Source organism: Camellia sinensis, chromosome 4 (genome assembly GCF_055761805.1).
Source record: "Camellia sinensis isolate YWXY chromosome 4, ASM5576180v1, whole genome shotgun sequence".
Taxonomy (NCBI): Eukaryota; Viridiplantae; Streptophyta; class Magnoliopsida; order Ericales; family Theaceae; genus Camellia; species Camellia sinensis.
Window position 1 is genome coordinate 182938612 of NC_138964.1, and position 17232 is coordinate 182955843.

The 17232-nt window shown below is 34.6% G+C and overlaps 1 protein-coding gene across 1 annotated transcript; it reads right to left on the reverse strand.

The window, feature by feature from the left end:
* Positions 1-322: 322 nt before the first annotated feature.
* LOC114309399 (proteasome subunit alpha type-7) lies at positions 323-6201 on the reverse strand. The gene is made up of 3 exons (XM_028255123.2): positions 5789-6201; positions 4011-4425; positions 323-673 (listed from the first exon to the last, which is right to left on the reverse strand). The coding sequence occupies exons 1-3, from the start codon at positions 5959-5961 to the stop codon at positions 512-514; spliced, it is 750 nt and encodes a 249-aa protein (XP_028110924.1). The 5' UTR covers positions 5962-6201; the 3' UTR covers positions 323-511.
* Positions 6202-17232: the final 11031 nt, after the last annotated feature.

Here is a 17232-nt window from a genome sequence, read left to right on the forward strand (position 1 = left end):
GAAAATAATTATAGATTCATAATAAACGTTATAAATTTTAATGATTAAAATCGTACACTTTTCTATGAATCTGTAATTTTTTTAGAAAATTACCACCGTCTTGTGATTTCCCCTTAAAAATACAAGATTTTTATACCAAAAAAGTAGAGAGACATTCCAATCAAATCACGGCAATCTGAAGATTTATGTGAGGCTCCACTCGGTACAACCCAATAACCAGAATATAGTTCAAACTTCCCATAAAATTAAAATTAGAAATGCCGCTTCTTGTTTTACCAATCCTCAGTCAAAATTAAAAGACCAATTGGCAGACCGCAAGCCATTAAATAAGGGGAATATATAAAAGACTTGACAGCTATACTGCAACAGAAATATCAACTGATATCATTCTAATCCACATCACCATCTAGAATATAAGACTTTGACAAAACATAATGTTACCCCAATAAGTTGCGAAATTATCAGAATGGTGTACCATTGGCAAAAGGAAAAGAACAAAGAAAAAACAGAATTATGTTTCCTTGGGAGGGCCCTTCTTTGCTGCCTCAGCAGCTGCTTTCTCAGCTTCGATCTCAGCAACGATGGCGTCGATTTCCTCTTCTTCAAGTTGCCGCAGACCATGCTCCTTCGTCATCACAGCAACTTCAATGTTCTTTCCCCCACTCTCAACAACCTGAATGCAATAAACATACTTCAGAAGTATAAACACAAGGTTCACAAAAGTTTTAGCATCGTAACATAATGCTCAAGGCATCACTCGGTGGTTATAATCACCAGGATTCAAACAGAGTTTGGGCCACAAGGATCTGCAAGTGCCACATGTCAAGTACAACTATTCTGTACCAAATTGTTCTACTATCCCAACGAGAAGAGCTTTCATCTGACCCACAAAAATCTCCTCTCCCCTATTCACCCCACCCCTTCAAACCATATGTTAGCCAGTTGACCAATGTCTTAAAGGTCCTCATGCCAAATATGCAATCGAGCATATGATAATTGACACTTTAAAATTCTGAACAACATAAATCCACTTGCTCAAGATCAATCAACCATCCTAACTTCAGTATAACGTATTTGGTGGTGCCTAGCTTTCAAAGATTACAACACACATGATGCAATGAAACAAGATAACAAATGAGAAAAAAAACTTAAAAAAGAGAAATTACAAAACAAATAAGAATACCTCTCTCCCAAATAACCAAACTAAGTCTCATGGAGCCAGCTACATTAATTCTTTTTTGTCATTTCACTCTGTCTAGAGCTATATGCTCATGTAAATATCATAAATGAAGGGGAAAAAATGAAGGAAAGAATTGGACATCCCTCCCTCCCTCCCTCCCTCCCTCTCCTTGTAAGGTACTGGTTGCTCCAAGTGAGTACAGCAACTAGGGGCACAGTACAGTATTTTGAACATAGTAATCATTGCCCTCCATATCATTTTTTGAATTGATTGATAACTTGTGTATCTAAAGCTGTATAGTAAGTACGCTTTTCATTGCTTTCACCTAGAGAGGCCTTGCCAACTATAAATGTTAAACACATGTTACAACCCGCTCTTTTTTGCTGAAACAAAAAAATTGACACCTACTACATCAGCATCCCAATCAATTAATTGTAAGCCATGTAAGCCTTTCCCAAACTACAAGTACACTATAAGTAAAAATAGTACCTTTAAATTTTTTAATCTGAATAATAAATTTTAATTTATATGTGACCTGTAAAGTGTCTTCTTAATCAAAGGCTATTGAAGAGCCGGTCCATCAAACAATGGTCTAAAACAATGAATCAATGAGCACCAAGTGTGTCCAACTGCTGCTGAATATTATACAAGGAAGATGAATATATTACACTTGTCTTGTATGCAGTGAGAAAAAGGAATTCGAAGGCACAAATTATATAACTGCTGACTGTTAACTGTTTTCTTTGATACTCAAGATCTTGCACATGTACAAGCCTAAAATACAATAATTTATACCACGTCATAAAAAATGAAAGAATGAGTTGGATGAGCAAAATTGTGCAGAACCCCATTTTAGACTGACCGTTAGGCCTTGATACCATTCTAGTTAGAAATCATCCCAGACATTCATTTTGTACTCCTCAAAACTTTCCTTAAGAAAAAGAGACTGAAAATCATTAACTCTCATTACTTTTACTATTTTATTGTGGAGATATTTTTTGTCTTTAATGCCCAATCAAGATGATCAACCCAACTGATCCACCTGAACAAAGCATTATGGTGGTTATGAAAAATAGAGACAGTATACTAGTATAGAGACCCTTGATGCACCTATTGGTGAATAGGGATCAACAGAAAGCAAAAGAGGAGGAGGTGGGGTTATGTAGTAGAATTTTCCCCCATTGTCTCCTAAACGTTATGAAAATAAAAAATATAAAGCACTCAAACTCAATGACTATACGGGAGATCTAACTTGACATTGCCAACAAGATGGTGTGCATATAACTCTCTGGTGAAGATGCTAAACTGGGGACATCTGAGTCATTTAGCCTATTGTTAAGCTGTGAAGTAAGATTTGGATTGCGATTCATTCAGCCTAGGTGGTTATTGTATAATCTGATCTGAGAAACCGAAGTACATTCCCCTCCTATTGAGAGAGAGAGAGAGAGAGAGAGAGAGACCAACTTGTGTTATTCGGAGATATAATAAGGTGTTGCATCCTTTTTAGCATAAATGTCCTACTCCTTACACAATGTTAATGCAAACCCTCCAGAATTAGTTGACGGAAAATAGACTGTTTTCTTCATTTTGCATCAAAGCGAAGAAATATATTGTCACTACATCAAATCCATTGAAGAAACCTCCAGTTCTGCATTTCATCTCTCTTAAAGATCCTGCCATCTTAATCTAATCCACAGAGAATGACACCACTAATCCACAGAGAATGACACCACAACTACAATATCCTTCTCATTGCATCCATGCACGTGAGAATTCATTTCGTAAAATAGGATGTTAGTAATCAACTCAACACCTAACTCCTACGGGAAGTAGTTCCAGAACTTTTATTACATACAACAAAGATTGTTCATTAACTTCATTTCATAAACTTGCTGGAAATGACATCACAGCTACAGTATCATTTAATCTCATTGGTTTCAATTTGATTTTTAATTTCTCACCAATTCAAAACATCTTGGCATTGCAATTAGATAAAGTATTTTGTATGATTTTAGGTCTCTGTCCAGGAAGTTTGACTGCATTGTACTAGTCCACTAGGTCTTCAAGAAGCTCACAAAAATCCCAAAATGCATCAATTAGTCAGAAATTCTAAACATAAGATTTTAACACTAGAAGGGTTATGCAGTGTGCCAAGTCCAATTAAGACACTGAGATGAACTTGGTTCCAGCAGAAAAGGTTTTTCCAGAAGTGATTCACTAATGAAGGGAATATGCTTTTTATGCATAGAATGAAAGTGGTGAAAGGGATCAAAATGAGAGGACAGTTGGAATTACAAAATTACCCTCATTTATGTTGCAATAATAGGAACAGACTTTTGTATTTTGTCCGGATGGCGATTCCCATATTAAAATGATCCGAGAAAATATCACACTTAACTATAGTCTATACTTTACAGATGCCATTAAAAATGGCAGCCAATCACTTTGGGGGCTAAATGGTAGTCCATGTACAGACCTAACCTCTAACTTTATTTGCACACAATGGCTACCCTGAAATTCCAAATTGCTTTCTCATGCGGGTTAGTGCAAGTTTTTACCGTTGCACCAAGCAATGGCCCCTCAGGATGCTAAGACTATGCATGCTAAAGAAACCTACAAAGTACCACATATTAAAAAATTTCAAAAACTCAAAAAACACAACGTCATTCATTTTAAATAGTACAAAAATACACTTCAGAGAATAAAAAGATCAGCACCAACTGCATAATAAACTTGAAATAATAAAGCAAAAATGGCACATTATTAGTCAAAAGAAATTATAACTTGGAACAACAACTACATATAAAAATATAAGCCAAAGGATACTTACTTCGAGCAAGGCACGAATTGCAAGTTTGACAGTTTCTTGCCCAGAAGTTTCTTTATAATTTTTCTCCAAAAATTCTCGCATTGAATTAGAGTTTCTCCCAGTTGCATTAGCTTTCCATGCAGAAAAAGTACCTGATGGATCTGTCTGATATAGCGATGGCACACCAGTGTGAGGGTCAAAGCCCACAATCAAAGTTGAAAGACCAAATGGCCTCACACCACCACTTTGTGTGTATTTCTGTTGAAGACCAGCGATGTAACGTGTAATATACTCAACAGTTACAGGGTCCTCAACAGTAAGCCTGTGGCTTTGACATTCGATACGTGCCCTGTTTATAAGAACACGAGCATCTGCTTTAAGCCCAGCACAGGCCATTGCAATATGATCATCCAGGCTTACAATCTTCCTAACTGATCTGCAAGACAAAGTAAATGAAAATTGTAAGAATATGATAAATCTGAGGAAGCATCTTGTAATCAGATCATGTGAAAAAGTAAAAAAAGAAAGAAAAGAAAATGCATAGCACAAATGCATCCCAAATATAAAGGAACAGCATTTGATCAGTGCTCCAGTTAGGGGACATGTCTATATGGGATATAAGACCTCCTACTGGAGAAAGAAACTTGGGTACTACCACTGGTTGGCAACTTTTGGAAACCTCTTTTGGAGACATACAACATCCAACTTCCGATACTTAAGCATGTCTTCCATATCCACATTGACACAAACTATTCCAGAAAAATCAGTGCCAACTCTCCCATTGACTCCTTCAAATTACAAAATTAGGATGCAATATGTATAGCAGCATGCGTGACACAAATATAGAGAGATTTTTTGGGGTTTCGCATTTCTACAGGACAGTTAACTAGTCTAGTGTGTTTTTATCTATGATTTGAAATCAATCCTTATGTTCCTTACATCATTAAATGAGCCAAACAGTTTGTCCTAACAACGATTTTCAAATGGGTCCTCATTCCTATGTATTTCATTTCATTTCTATTTTTTGTCATTCAGTGCAACTATACTTAAATCTGCAGTCACCATTTTATTGACAACATGTTTACCAAAATGCCATTAACATTAACAACCCATCTACTGCAATCTTCAAGTCCATCTTTACACTACTGAAACTTCAAAACACTAGAGCTCCATCTGTTTTGAAGTAAAATGTTTTTGTCAAAAATATTTTACTCATTTTCCGTTGTTTGGTTGAACAAAAAGTAAGGAAATATTTTTCATCATTTTCCCAAAAATGACTTACGTTCAAAAATTCTGTAACTCAGTACATTTTCAACACATTTAGCTTTTTCAAATAAATATTTTAACTCACTAAACAATCATAAATGACCCTTTATTGAATCAAAATTTCTCTTTTAAGCAATAAAATACATTTGTTTCAAGTATCAACTAAACACTGAAAAACAAAAATAAAAACATTTTTTCTGTGTAAAATCAATTTACAAGAAAAATATTTTTTTTGTGTCAAGAGGGAAGAATGAAGAATTTTCCTGTAAGAGACCGTCTAATACTAGTTCTGAGAGTAAATTCTTGCAGTGTGAACCGATCGGATCCAACTTAAGGCTGAAGAAAACAAATTCAATGAAATTGAAACGAAAAGCAAATCATAACCAAAAAAAAAAAAACACAATTGCTTCCACAAATTCCGATAGAACACGATCTCCAGAGATCAAATCTAGGTTAGACAAGTTATACAAAACCCTAACTGAGAGCAGGAAGAGCAGTGAGGTGGAAAAGCAAGAAATGAAATGAGGAGGGACCTGGAGTCTTGGAGTTTGGCGGTGGACTTCTTCTCGACGCCAAGAACGATGGTGTCGGTGCCTCTGACGCCGACGGCGGCGTTGCCCTTGCGGACGGCTTCGAGGGCGTATTCGACTTGGAAGAGGTGGCCGTCCGGCGAGAACACCGTGATTGCTCTGTCGTACCTCGCCATGCTTGCTTGCTTGCTTGTCTCTCGGCTGGTGCTTGATTTATGTTGTGAGACTATTTTAAAGGTTTTTGCTTTCTTGTGAAGAAGAGGACGATCGTGGTGGGCTTGGGGGACAAGCCATCCAAAGTTTCTGGGACTATTTTGTCAATATGGTGATTCTTTATGGCTATCTATATAATTAGCTATTAATAATGAGATCCCAAACATTTTTACTTCACACCAAAACAAAAAATAAAAAAATACCTATGCTAAACAGAGATTTGTCATAATTATTTAGGATGGATTACGTAAAGGTTACATTTATCTCAAGTTAAAATTTTAATTTATAATTGTGGACAATTATGATTTTTGTTTCGATAATTTGAATTGTTCATTTTGTAGAGTACTCAATCAATATTATTATCATTCATGGAATAAATTAGATTGATTTGATAATCGTAACTTTTTTATTTTATAGCGTTTGTCTATGAAAAGAATGGACGATAAGTATATTGTTGAAAATACACCATCTCATTTATTTTTTTTAGACAAAACACGATAGAAATAAAAAAAAAAAAAAATTATGATTATCAAATTGATATAATTTTTTTCATATACAAAAAGTCTTACAAAAATTAATAGTTTGGGTCATCAAAACAATACCTGTGATGGTTTTATGTGCCCTTTTGAACTTAAAAGAAGCCCAACCATACACCATCGCAATTTGAAATTTTTGGTAAAATCTCCTTTTTGAACTTTTTTTTAGTGTAAGTAACAGTTTAACTAATTTAGTTTTAAAAAGTCCCTGAGAAACAGGCATGTAGCTCAACGAAGACACACTATAATTTTTTCTTTTTTTTGGACAATATTGCCCTTCCATGTATAAGTGGTGTTTGGGAAGATTGGGACTTGGGTTTTTTTTTATTTTTTTCACAAAAATACAAACTTTTTGCAAAATAAAAAAAAAAACACACATCCAAACAAAATATCACATCCAACCCCATAATCATTTCACTTTTTTCTCTCACAAACATCACATCTAACCTCAAAAAAATCCAACTATCTTTTCAAACACAAAATATTTTCCAATAATATCCAACAACTAAAAAAACCTACATAAAAACTCACTTCTCAAGCACCCACACACATACATATATATATATATATTTGAAAATCTGATCGATATATACACTGATCTCATATATTTAAAAATCTAATCAATGAAGATGAACTCAAAATTTGAAGATTTTGTCGCTGATGATCTCGCCGTCTATCAACAATAGACGATTCGCCACCGATGATTTCACCAAATTTGCTTCGATCACATGTTCTCTGGGAATCTTGAAATCTGTATCAATGAGAGATTATATTTCAAATCTGCACAAATTTATATCAAATTTTGAGAGTTTCATCAAGACTAAGAGTGTTGATTGAGTTTTAGAAGTTTTGCTTCGACCACGTGTTTGATTATTGTTCGAGTTTTATCAAGTATGTTGATTTGTTGATTAGTTGTTTTTATTTTTATTTTTATTGTGTATGATTTGATTTTGTTTGATAGAATAAGAATAAAATTTTCCTCAGGTACTATGTGCTTTGTTATTGTTTGATAGAGAGAGAGTAAAATTTTACTCTAGTACTATGCGCTCTGTTTTTGTTTATGAGTAAAATTTTACTCTGGATTTATGTGATCTGTTTTTAATTGATAAAATGAAAGTAAAATTTTACTCTGGTATTATGTTTTTTGTTTTTATTTGATAAAATAACGATAAAATTTACTTTGGTACTATGTGCTTCTGTGATTTGATTTTGGACTCGTAGTAATAGTAAAATTTTGCTTTGATTAACAGTAAATTTTTACTGTCAACTGATTGCAGATTTGAAAAATAGTTCCACCTCTTATGTTGTTTGTTATGCAATTACGGTGATTGTACCATTGTGTTGAAGGTTGTGTCAAACTGCACAATGAAGGATTTAATCGATTTTTATTGTTTATTGATGGTACTTTCCTGAATGGCAAATATAAAAGCACATTGTTATCAACTACAACGAAGGATGGGGATCAAGGTAGATAATACTGTTAGTGTCTCACAAAGTAAAATTTTACTTAATTTCAGAGTAACATTTTACTTATTTTTAGAGTAAACTTTTACTTTTAATTATACTAACATTTTACTATTTTACTTTTTTGACCTTTTGTGTATTATATTTACTAATTGTAAAATGTTCTCTCTTTCATATTTTTTTGCCTCTTGCAATTGGTTTTGTCGATGCAGAGACTACAGATAACTGTGGATGATCTTGTTGTCTTTCATCCAATTTGTAAGAAGCTACCCGATAGGCCAAGAAAGAATACGATTCCATTTAGGGGTGAGAACATTCGACGAGTGTAGTGTGGTAGATGCAAGAAGTACGGTCATAACAAGAAGACTTGTAAGGAGATATTGTCATGAAAGACATTATTGTTTTGTAATAAAAGTATAAAAATAATGTAGTACTTTTGCAATAATAGTCTATGTTTACTGTGTTGTTGAATGATTGTCTATCCAATTCACTGAGTTGCTTTGTAATTCAATTTGACACTTTAATATATTTTTTTAATGTTCTCGATTAGTTTCATGTAAAAGAATTTGTAATGGAGCTTGTTCAATAGAAGTGAAGGTTTTGAGTAAAATTTTACTATGAAAGACAATAAAATGTTATTGTCAGAAACAATACAGGTTTAGTATGAGTTCTACTATAAAACATATCCAACTTGTACCAACATATGTGCCCTTTTTATTTTTAAAGTTTAAAATGATATAATTTTTAATCTAGATGTCAGTTTTTAATAAAATTAGTATTTTTGGTATCATCTCATCAAGATTTATCAAACAAGATCTAGGTTACTATGAAATTTATTAAAAAAATAGAACAAAATACTGTCGAAATTGACGTAGACAGTAAAATTTTCCTGTCATTATCAAAGTAAGGAGAAATCGTAGCGTCATTCAGAGTAAAATTTAATTCTAAAAAGTAAAATTTTACTATGATTCAGAGTAAAATTTTACTATCGTTAAGTAAATCAGCAATCAAACTTTATTTTCATTAACCAGAATAAAATTTTACTGTTACGAAAACAGAGTACATACTAGATAAAGGAATTATAGTCGAATTTTAGTTTAGATTTATGAACAAATAAATAAAAAACTCTCGATTTTTCATTGTAATATCTCAATTTATAATTTTTTTGACATATATGAGGTCATTTTATCTCAGATTTGAAGTTATTGATCTCAAATATGAGTTCAATGGCATCAAATCTGAGATGGTGATGCTTGACGGTAGAAATAGTAGTCCCTGGCCAACGGTGAGGATGAGCGATGCCAGCCGATGATGGAGATGGTAGAGGCGATGAACAACCATCGATGGTAGAGTTGGTGGAGAAAGAGAGAGTTGTGAAGAAATAGAGTTTCTCTGACTTGTGATGGTTGATTCGGAAGTAACGACTAGTAGAAGATGATGAAATCGTTCAATAATTTCGAAATATTCGACAGTGGCACTTGAAAATCTCTTATTATGCTTCAATTTTTGCTTCAATTGACAGCTTTTGAAGAAGAGTTTTTGACAGTTTTCAAACGAAGAAAAATAATAAGAGAGACAAACAACTCAACTGCTTACTATTGCCCATATATATGCAAGGGCATTCCTGTCTTTTCATCTTAATTTTTTAATTCTGACGGATTTTGACTGCATTAATTTATTCCATGTCCTTTACACACAAAAAAAAGGCCAATAGGAGAGGATTCTCACCAAAAAAACCCTTGCAATTTCGCATGCTTGTCATTCGAGAGAAGGAAAAAAAATACATAACCTCATTTGCGATTTGTAAACTAAAGTGTATCATTAAGTCCATTAATAACAAGTGTTGCTATTAGCAACCCATAAATTATTTTGGACCCCTCAATTTCTAACTTTTTTTTATTACAATCATAACCTCAAATAAAATTACTAAAAAGGACATCATTAATTTTGGGACACCCCATCTCACAATTAAACTTACACACACTACATCACGAATTAGGATTTATGAGAGTACCCACCTCCATCACCACCCATCCATCTTCCCAAAATCTCACATTCAAAACCTACCTACTCTCAAAACCTTGAAAACCCTTTGGCAGAAATATTCCGACGGTAGCAGTGGCAACCATTTGACTACCTACACTTCTCCGGCAATGGCAATATTTCGACGGTAATTGTCATGACCCGAACCCGCCCCCGTAGGTTAAGGACATAATCGGTCAGTAATCATGAGATTACCTATGGCCTCAAACCAAAACAAATATATTTTTAATAGAGATATTGGGGGCCAAACGGAAGCAGTTCAAAACTTTGTCCATAGAGCTGTGCTTACATGGCACATCCATACAACCAAACACATATATATTAATAACTCACAACAGAAATGCAGTAGCATAAGTTCTGTACAAACAGGATCATTCAAAAACTAAGTCAACCCATGAAAACTATATACAACATATACAAAGACTTCGCCAATATGACAACATAAAACAAAATGACAAAAGGCAAAGGCGAGTCTCATGCGTGAGACACATGGGTTGACTCTCCAAAACTCGGTTGTTGCACATGGACTTCACTGGGGCTGGGTCTGGACCTCTCTTGGCTCACCTACAAACACATGAATGAGCGTGAGCGATAGCCCAGTGAATAATATCAAATAAGAAGACACAAACGATATGTAGAACAACAAACTTCGAACGGCCTTGGGCCCAATTCACATTTTTATTTAACATTTATTCTTCATTCCTATCAAAACGGCCTCTGGCCCACTCATTTATGTCAAAACGGCCTCTGGCCCATTCATCCATGTCAAAACGGCCTTCGGTCCATTTATTTATGTCAAAACGGCCTTCAGCCTAGTCATTCATGTCAAAACGGCCTTTGGCCCATTCATTCATGTCAAAACAGCCTTTGGCCCATTCGTTCATGTCAAAACGACCTTTGGCCCATTCATTCTTGTATTAAACATTTGTTCATAATTCAAACTGGCAAACTCACAAGGCTTATAAGGAAATAAGCAATTGGACAACTGATAAGTTTCAAATATCGATATTACTCACAGTGATCGGTTGGTTGGTTTGCCCTGGAGCTCGACCCTATACAGTCCATGAACACAAAAGGGTCAACAACCATTCAATCCATTCCCAAATTCACATTTTCCTCTTTAGGCTTTATTCTTATCTCTTTAACTCATTTACAATGCTCAATGCATGTCTAAGAGTACTTAGAAGTGAAAGAGAACAGAAAACAAAACACATAATGCATTTTCAAAATTTCAGAAAACAGGGTCCTCGCTTGAGCAAACCCTAGAGGCCTGCAAAAGTACTGGATAGGTGAAAATTACGCTCGAGCGTTCATTCTGGCGCTCGAGCGGAAGGCCTCTCTACATGGCTTCCTGCTTGAGCATGAACTCTCCCGCTCGAGTGGACACCATGTCTGCAAAAAGTACTGGATGTATCATTTTTACGCTCGAGCGTTAACTTAGACGCTCGAGCGGAAGTTCATTCCACAAAGCTCCCCGCTCGAGCGTGAACTTTCCCGCTCGAGTGGACATCATGGTCTGTAGAAAATACTGGGAGCACGAAATTCACGCTCGAGCAGCGGTTTCCCCGCTCGAGCGGACATCAAATTTCTGGGTTTTCCCAGATTGTGTTCTTGAGCTCAAATTCGACATTTCAACCACATTTCTTGCATATCATGGCTCCAATTTCACATATACTTGTACTAGCATGATATAAACACCAAAACACATCATCATGGAGCTCAATTTCTTGTATTACCTACATGCATGTCTCAAATTAATCCAAATTCATCACCAACACATCAAATTCAAACATGCAAAGCTTACACTTTCATGATCTATTCTTGCATGTGAGAAATACACATTATTCACAACTTATTTGGTGAAGAAATGATCATACACATGGATTTCAATCAAACTTTAACATAGATTACACAAATTAAGCTCAAACATGGAAATCTATAGCAACTCTCTACATGCACGTGTTCTATGACTTCAAATTCAACAAATCCAACTCGATTTCCTTATAATTAAACTAATTCATGTTCTTGGCCATTAATCAAACTTGAATCTACAAATTCCAAACAAAATCCATGAGATACTCATCTAGGAGTCTTGATTCTCACAATCTATAACAAATTCTTGGGAAAACTTCAAGATTTCCAAGCTTTGAGCCAAAATTGCACAATCTCTCTCCCTTTCTCTCACTATGGCCGGCCCTCTCTCTCTCACAATTGTATAACTCAGATTTTTGAGTTCAAAAGAGTTAAAGGAGAGTGTAGTGCCTTCATACAACAAGCCCCACTAACATTTATTTAATAATAATAAATAATTGGGCTCTAATTCATCAGTTTAATCAATTTAATTTGGTCCGAATCAATTTTTCAATTAAACTTCACCGTAGGCTCTAAAAATTATGCCAATCACAATGACGTAATCAATTTCAGGTTCTATGGCCGATAAGGCCTTCAATTAAATTTCCAAAGTAGATAATCAAACAGATATTCCTACGGTGAATAGATAGAAATTCAAAACCGCATATATTCACATAATGGCACACAAAATCATATTAATCACATAATCATACTCAAATTAATGACCAATTAGCATACCACGGAATAGGGGTATCACAGTAATAGTGGTAACCCTTTGGCGGAATACAAGCCCAAACATTACTTATTTGTTCGGGATGGCATTCTTGAACAAATAAGTAATGTTCGGGAATGCAGGTTTGAGTATGGAAATTTCTTAACACATTGAATGGTCAAAATTGCTAACGCTTGTAGAAGTTTTCATTTTTTCAAGTTCAGGAATACAAGCTCAAACATTACTTATTTGTTTGGTAAGGTATTTCCAAACAAATAAGTAATGTTCGAGAATGTAGGTCCGAACATAAAAATTTCTTAACACATTGAATAGTCAAAATTGTTAACGCTTGTAGAAGTTTTTATTTTTTCAAGTTCGAGAATACAGGCCTGAACATTACTTATTTGTTCAGGAAGGCATTCTCGAACAAATAAGTAATGTTTGGGAATGCAGGTCCGAACATGGAAATTTCTTAATACATTGAATAGTCAAAATTTTTAACACTTGTAGAAATTATTGGAAGTAGCCCAAATTCATTATCAGGTTCAAAAGTTATTCCTTCATTGTGTAGCTTTAATAATATTGCTACGTAGTTCTCTGCTGAACTCACAATTTTATAATATCTACCAACAAAACCAACCAAACCAATTATTATAATTTTTTTTCTTGCAAGAGAAGAAATTATTATGAGAAAACTAAGAAATTATGTTTATATATAGAGAGTATACTAACTGTGACAAAGGTGGATGAGGCAGCAGAAACAGTAATCACATTGGCTCTTCTTCTTCTGGGTGGATTTTGTTAGGGTTTTTCAGAAGAGGGATTTTTTTGGGATTTGGGGGTGTACATTCAATGGGTAAAATATTTTTGCAAGGGTAATTTTGGTATTATTTTGGGGGGGAAAAGAAATTTGGAGGATTTCAAAATTTATAAGTGGGGGCACAAAGAAATGGGGGATGCAAAATAATTCGAGTGCCTCTATTTACATACTACATTTCATTTCAAGGCACACCATTACTCAAGGCATACCTTTAGTAATTTGATAAATACAAAATTTGCTCAATACACACCACAATCTTCTATCTTTACCTTTACTCACACACCCCACCCATATTTCCCGTCTTCACCATTACTCACTCACACACCCCACCTACGATCTTTCATCTTTCCCTCCACTATCTGTTTTATCAAAGACACTGGTAGAAACAACTCCACATTAGAGATAAAGTAGGTGAGAATTCTCATTTTGCTTAGATTTGAGGGTTTTATATACGTTTTTCCATTGCTATGAGTATTGTATATGAATGTTTGATTTTGCGAACCGTTTGACACTGGTCTGTTGAACATTAACCTTTTGTCTGGAGTGTTTCTGTCGAACAACTTCAATATGTTCGACATTTTAGTGTCGAACAAAATTCAATAGTTCGACTCTGTACTTCCGAACGGACTTATCCTTCACTGTTTTTCTGTTTCATTTTAGAATTTGATGACCATTTGCGTATTGCACCCACTGCCCTCAAACCAATAAGAAATTTGCTTCTTTCTTCTATGAGCAGAGCAAGAACGTCGTTGTTGAAGAAATATTTTTGAGGTTAAACAACATTACAACAGAGAAGAAAACATTGTATTTACAAAAAAAAAAAAGGCACCAATCATGTCCATGTACAAATAATTCCATTATTGTTAGCAAAGGCAAGAGGTTTTCCAATACCACTCCACGAACAACATAGAACAAAAGCGGTGGTGAAATGGTGGCAGCTGCAACAATGGTGTCTAGGGTTAGAGTTTGGATGTTGTGTATTCAACTAAGGTGTGTATTGATATTTTTTTTGGGGTCATTTTAGGTAAGACCATTATTGTAATAAAAAATAACCAATTAATGGTGTGCCTTGAGACAAAATGTGGTGTGTAAATAGAGACACCCAAATAATTCATGGGGTGCTAATAACACCACTCTTAATAACTTAAAGCAAAATGACTAAACTATCCTTGTCCATAAATAATCTCATTGTGCAACTTACAAATATTTTCATAATTTTTTTGGTAGAAAAAAATTCACTTTAACTTTATGTGCTTTACTTCACGTGTGATTTACTCTCTGACATTTATAAATGAGTATATAGACCCTTATGTCCTCACACATATTTTACACTTTTGTGTAAATTTGGATAAAATGCTTGACGATATATTTCAAAATACAAAACCATAAAAAATTATGTGATTATTTCTGAATAATAAGAATAATATATACGCGAAACAAACCATAAGATAAGGTGGAGTTTGCCAATATATTTTTGCCATTCAATCTTGTTTAAAGTTGTTATTTGATTTAAATCACATATTTTCTTCTAGTGTTATGTTAATGTTGATCTTTTCTTTTATTCATTCATTCTCATATTTCTACTGTGTGACAATATTTATTTATTGGTAAAAGATATTATTATATTAATAATGTTATAGTAATTAAATTTGGATATCAAATTTTGAATATCATCTTATTACTAAATGACATTAATGACATATCACGTAATATTCAAAATTTAATACATAAATTTTATTTACTTTTGTCACTCAAATATTATTTATAAATATTAATAAAATCATATCAAATTGAATAATTAGTCATGGAAGGAAATTCAACACATTTCCCAAGTCTCACCAAACACAATACATCCTCTATCTAGCCACTCAATTGAAAGTATTCACTATACAGTCATGGGCGGTCTAAGAATAGACTAGGGTATTCACCATAGAATTGCTTCTTCCTTTTTTTTTTTTTGTTCCTTTTCACATTTTATATTGGCAATTTGTGATTTGGATTATCACTTGATGGGCTGTGAAAATATTGTTGAACATGTTATAAGTCCACTCGTATATTTATATTTAAGAGGTTAGGAGTCAATTCTTATCAAAGGTAAATACTGATATTATAATTGTCCTATTTGTGTTAAGAATGTAATATAAATAATAAATTTGTCCTCCTCTCTAATAGCTTGAGCTTTTAGATGGGTTAGTGATCAACAATTTAATATGATATTAGAGTAGACAATAATATGTTCAATAGTTTGATGGTATCCTAATTACTACTACCATTTTAACAAGAGTAGAACCAGCTTTAGCATTTGTTGTTGCACTTGGCTCAAACCAGCATTAGAATGAATAAAACCATTGTTGTTAGCCAGCTTAGCTCAAACCTGCACTTAACTGCTCATCCACCATTGTTGTTTGTAGCTTTGCTAAAACCTGCACTTAACTGCTCAGCCAATAACCATCTGGAGGTCAATTTGTTGAATTTATGCATTTGTTTGCAAACCAACACTGGAATTGTATATATACAATGTTCATTTCTATCAATTTGATCTCACAAGAAATATTAGAAAACAATAAAATCAGCTTTAGTAAATGGCACACAAACTGTACTAGATATTACCTACATCACATTTCAATGAAGGTTCAAAAAGCTGTCTATCAAAAAATCACTAGTTTTCAACTCAGATTTTATGTTAGCTTCCTTCAGGCTCGGACCAGCTGTGGCAGTGTCCCCTTTTTTTCTTTTTTCTTTTTGGGGAAGTCCACTGTTTACCATCAAATTGGTGTCCATTGTCCATGTCAGTGTGCTACATTGTGGTGGGTTAGCGTGATCCTGAGAAGGGTATTTTTGGTATTTTTGTACTTGTGACATGTTGTCTTAATTTCTATATATATATGTAAATGAGGGTGCTACCTTTATATTCTTGTGTAACCTTTATTTGTGATTGTAGTGAAACCACAGAGATGGTGGATATAGCTCTAGTTTTGAGGTGAACCGCGTAAATCTTGTGTTCTTGTGTGTGCGTGTGATTACAATTGTTAAAAATTGATGTATTATTGATTGATTGTATATTGATATTTATTACAATGATTCATGATTCCTATATATAGAAGAGGGTGAGTGTGTAGTAGATAAGGAGTAGGTGAAGTGGAGGTGGTAGTGGTGTAGTGGGTTAGGTTTAGTGGAGTAGGTGAGGTGGTAGTGGTGTAGTGGGTTAGGTTTAGTGGAGTAGGTTTAAGTGGGTGAAGTAGGTGGAGAGTAGGTGGATTTTAACAGCCCCCCGCAAACTCAAGGGGGATAGGAACTAACCAACTTGAGTTTGGAGAGAGTAACAAAACAAGAAAATACATAAAAATAAAAGAGGATAAGAGACACTGTATGGTCGTGTCAGACCATTGGTGAAGACACTGGATGGTAGTGTCATAACGTTGTAGAGGACACTGTATGGGGGTGTCATAACCATGTAGAGGACACTGTATGGTGGTGTCATAACGGTGTAGAGGACACTGGATGGCGGTGTCAGACCGATGTAGAAGACAGTTTATGGGGTCATGTCGGACCGTTGTAGCAGACAATGTTGTGACAGTTGTGGTGACAGTTTACGGAGTCTTGCTGGACCCTTGTAGAAACTAACCGGAATCAATGTCGGGACAGTTTACAAAGTCTTGTCGGACCCATGAAGGAGCTAACCGGAATCAATGTCGGGACAGTTTACAGAGTCTTGTCGGACCCTTGTAGAAACTAACCGGAATCAATGTCGGGACAGTTTACAGAGTCTTGTCGGACCCTTGTAGAAACTAACCGGAATCTATGTCGG

Excerpts from the sequence above, each read along its gene's own strand:
- LOC114309399 (XM_028255123.2), bottom strand. The coding sequence starts at position 5,961 with ATGGCGAGGTACGACAGAGCAATCACGGTGTTCTCGCCGGACGGCCAC. Across the intron at positions 4,426-5,788 it reads GCCAAACTCCAAGACTCCAG|ATCAGTTAGGAAGATTGTAA; the intron begins GTCCCTCCTCAT and ends TTTGTCTTGCAG. Across the intron at positions 674-4,010 it reads CAATTCGTGCCTTGCTCGAA|GTTGTTGAGAGTGGGGGAAA; the intron begins GTAAGTATCCTT and ends TATTGCATTCAG.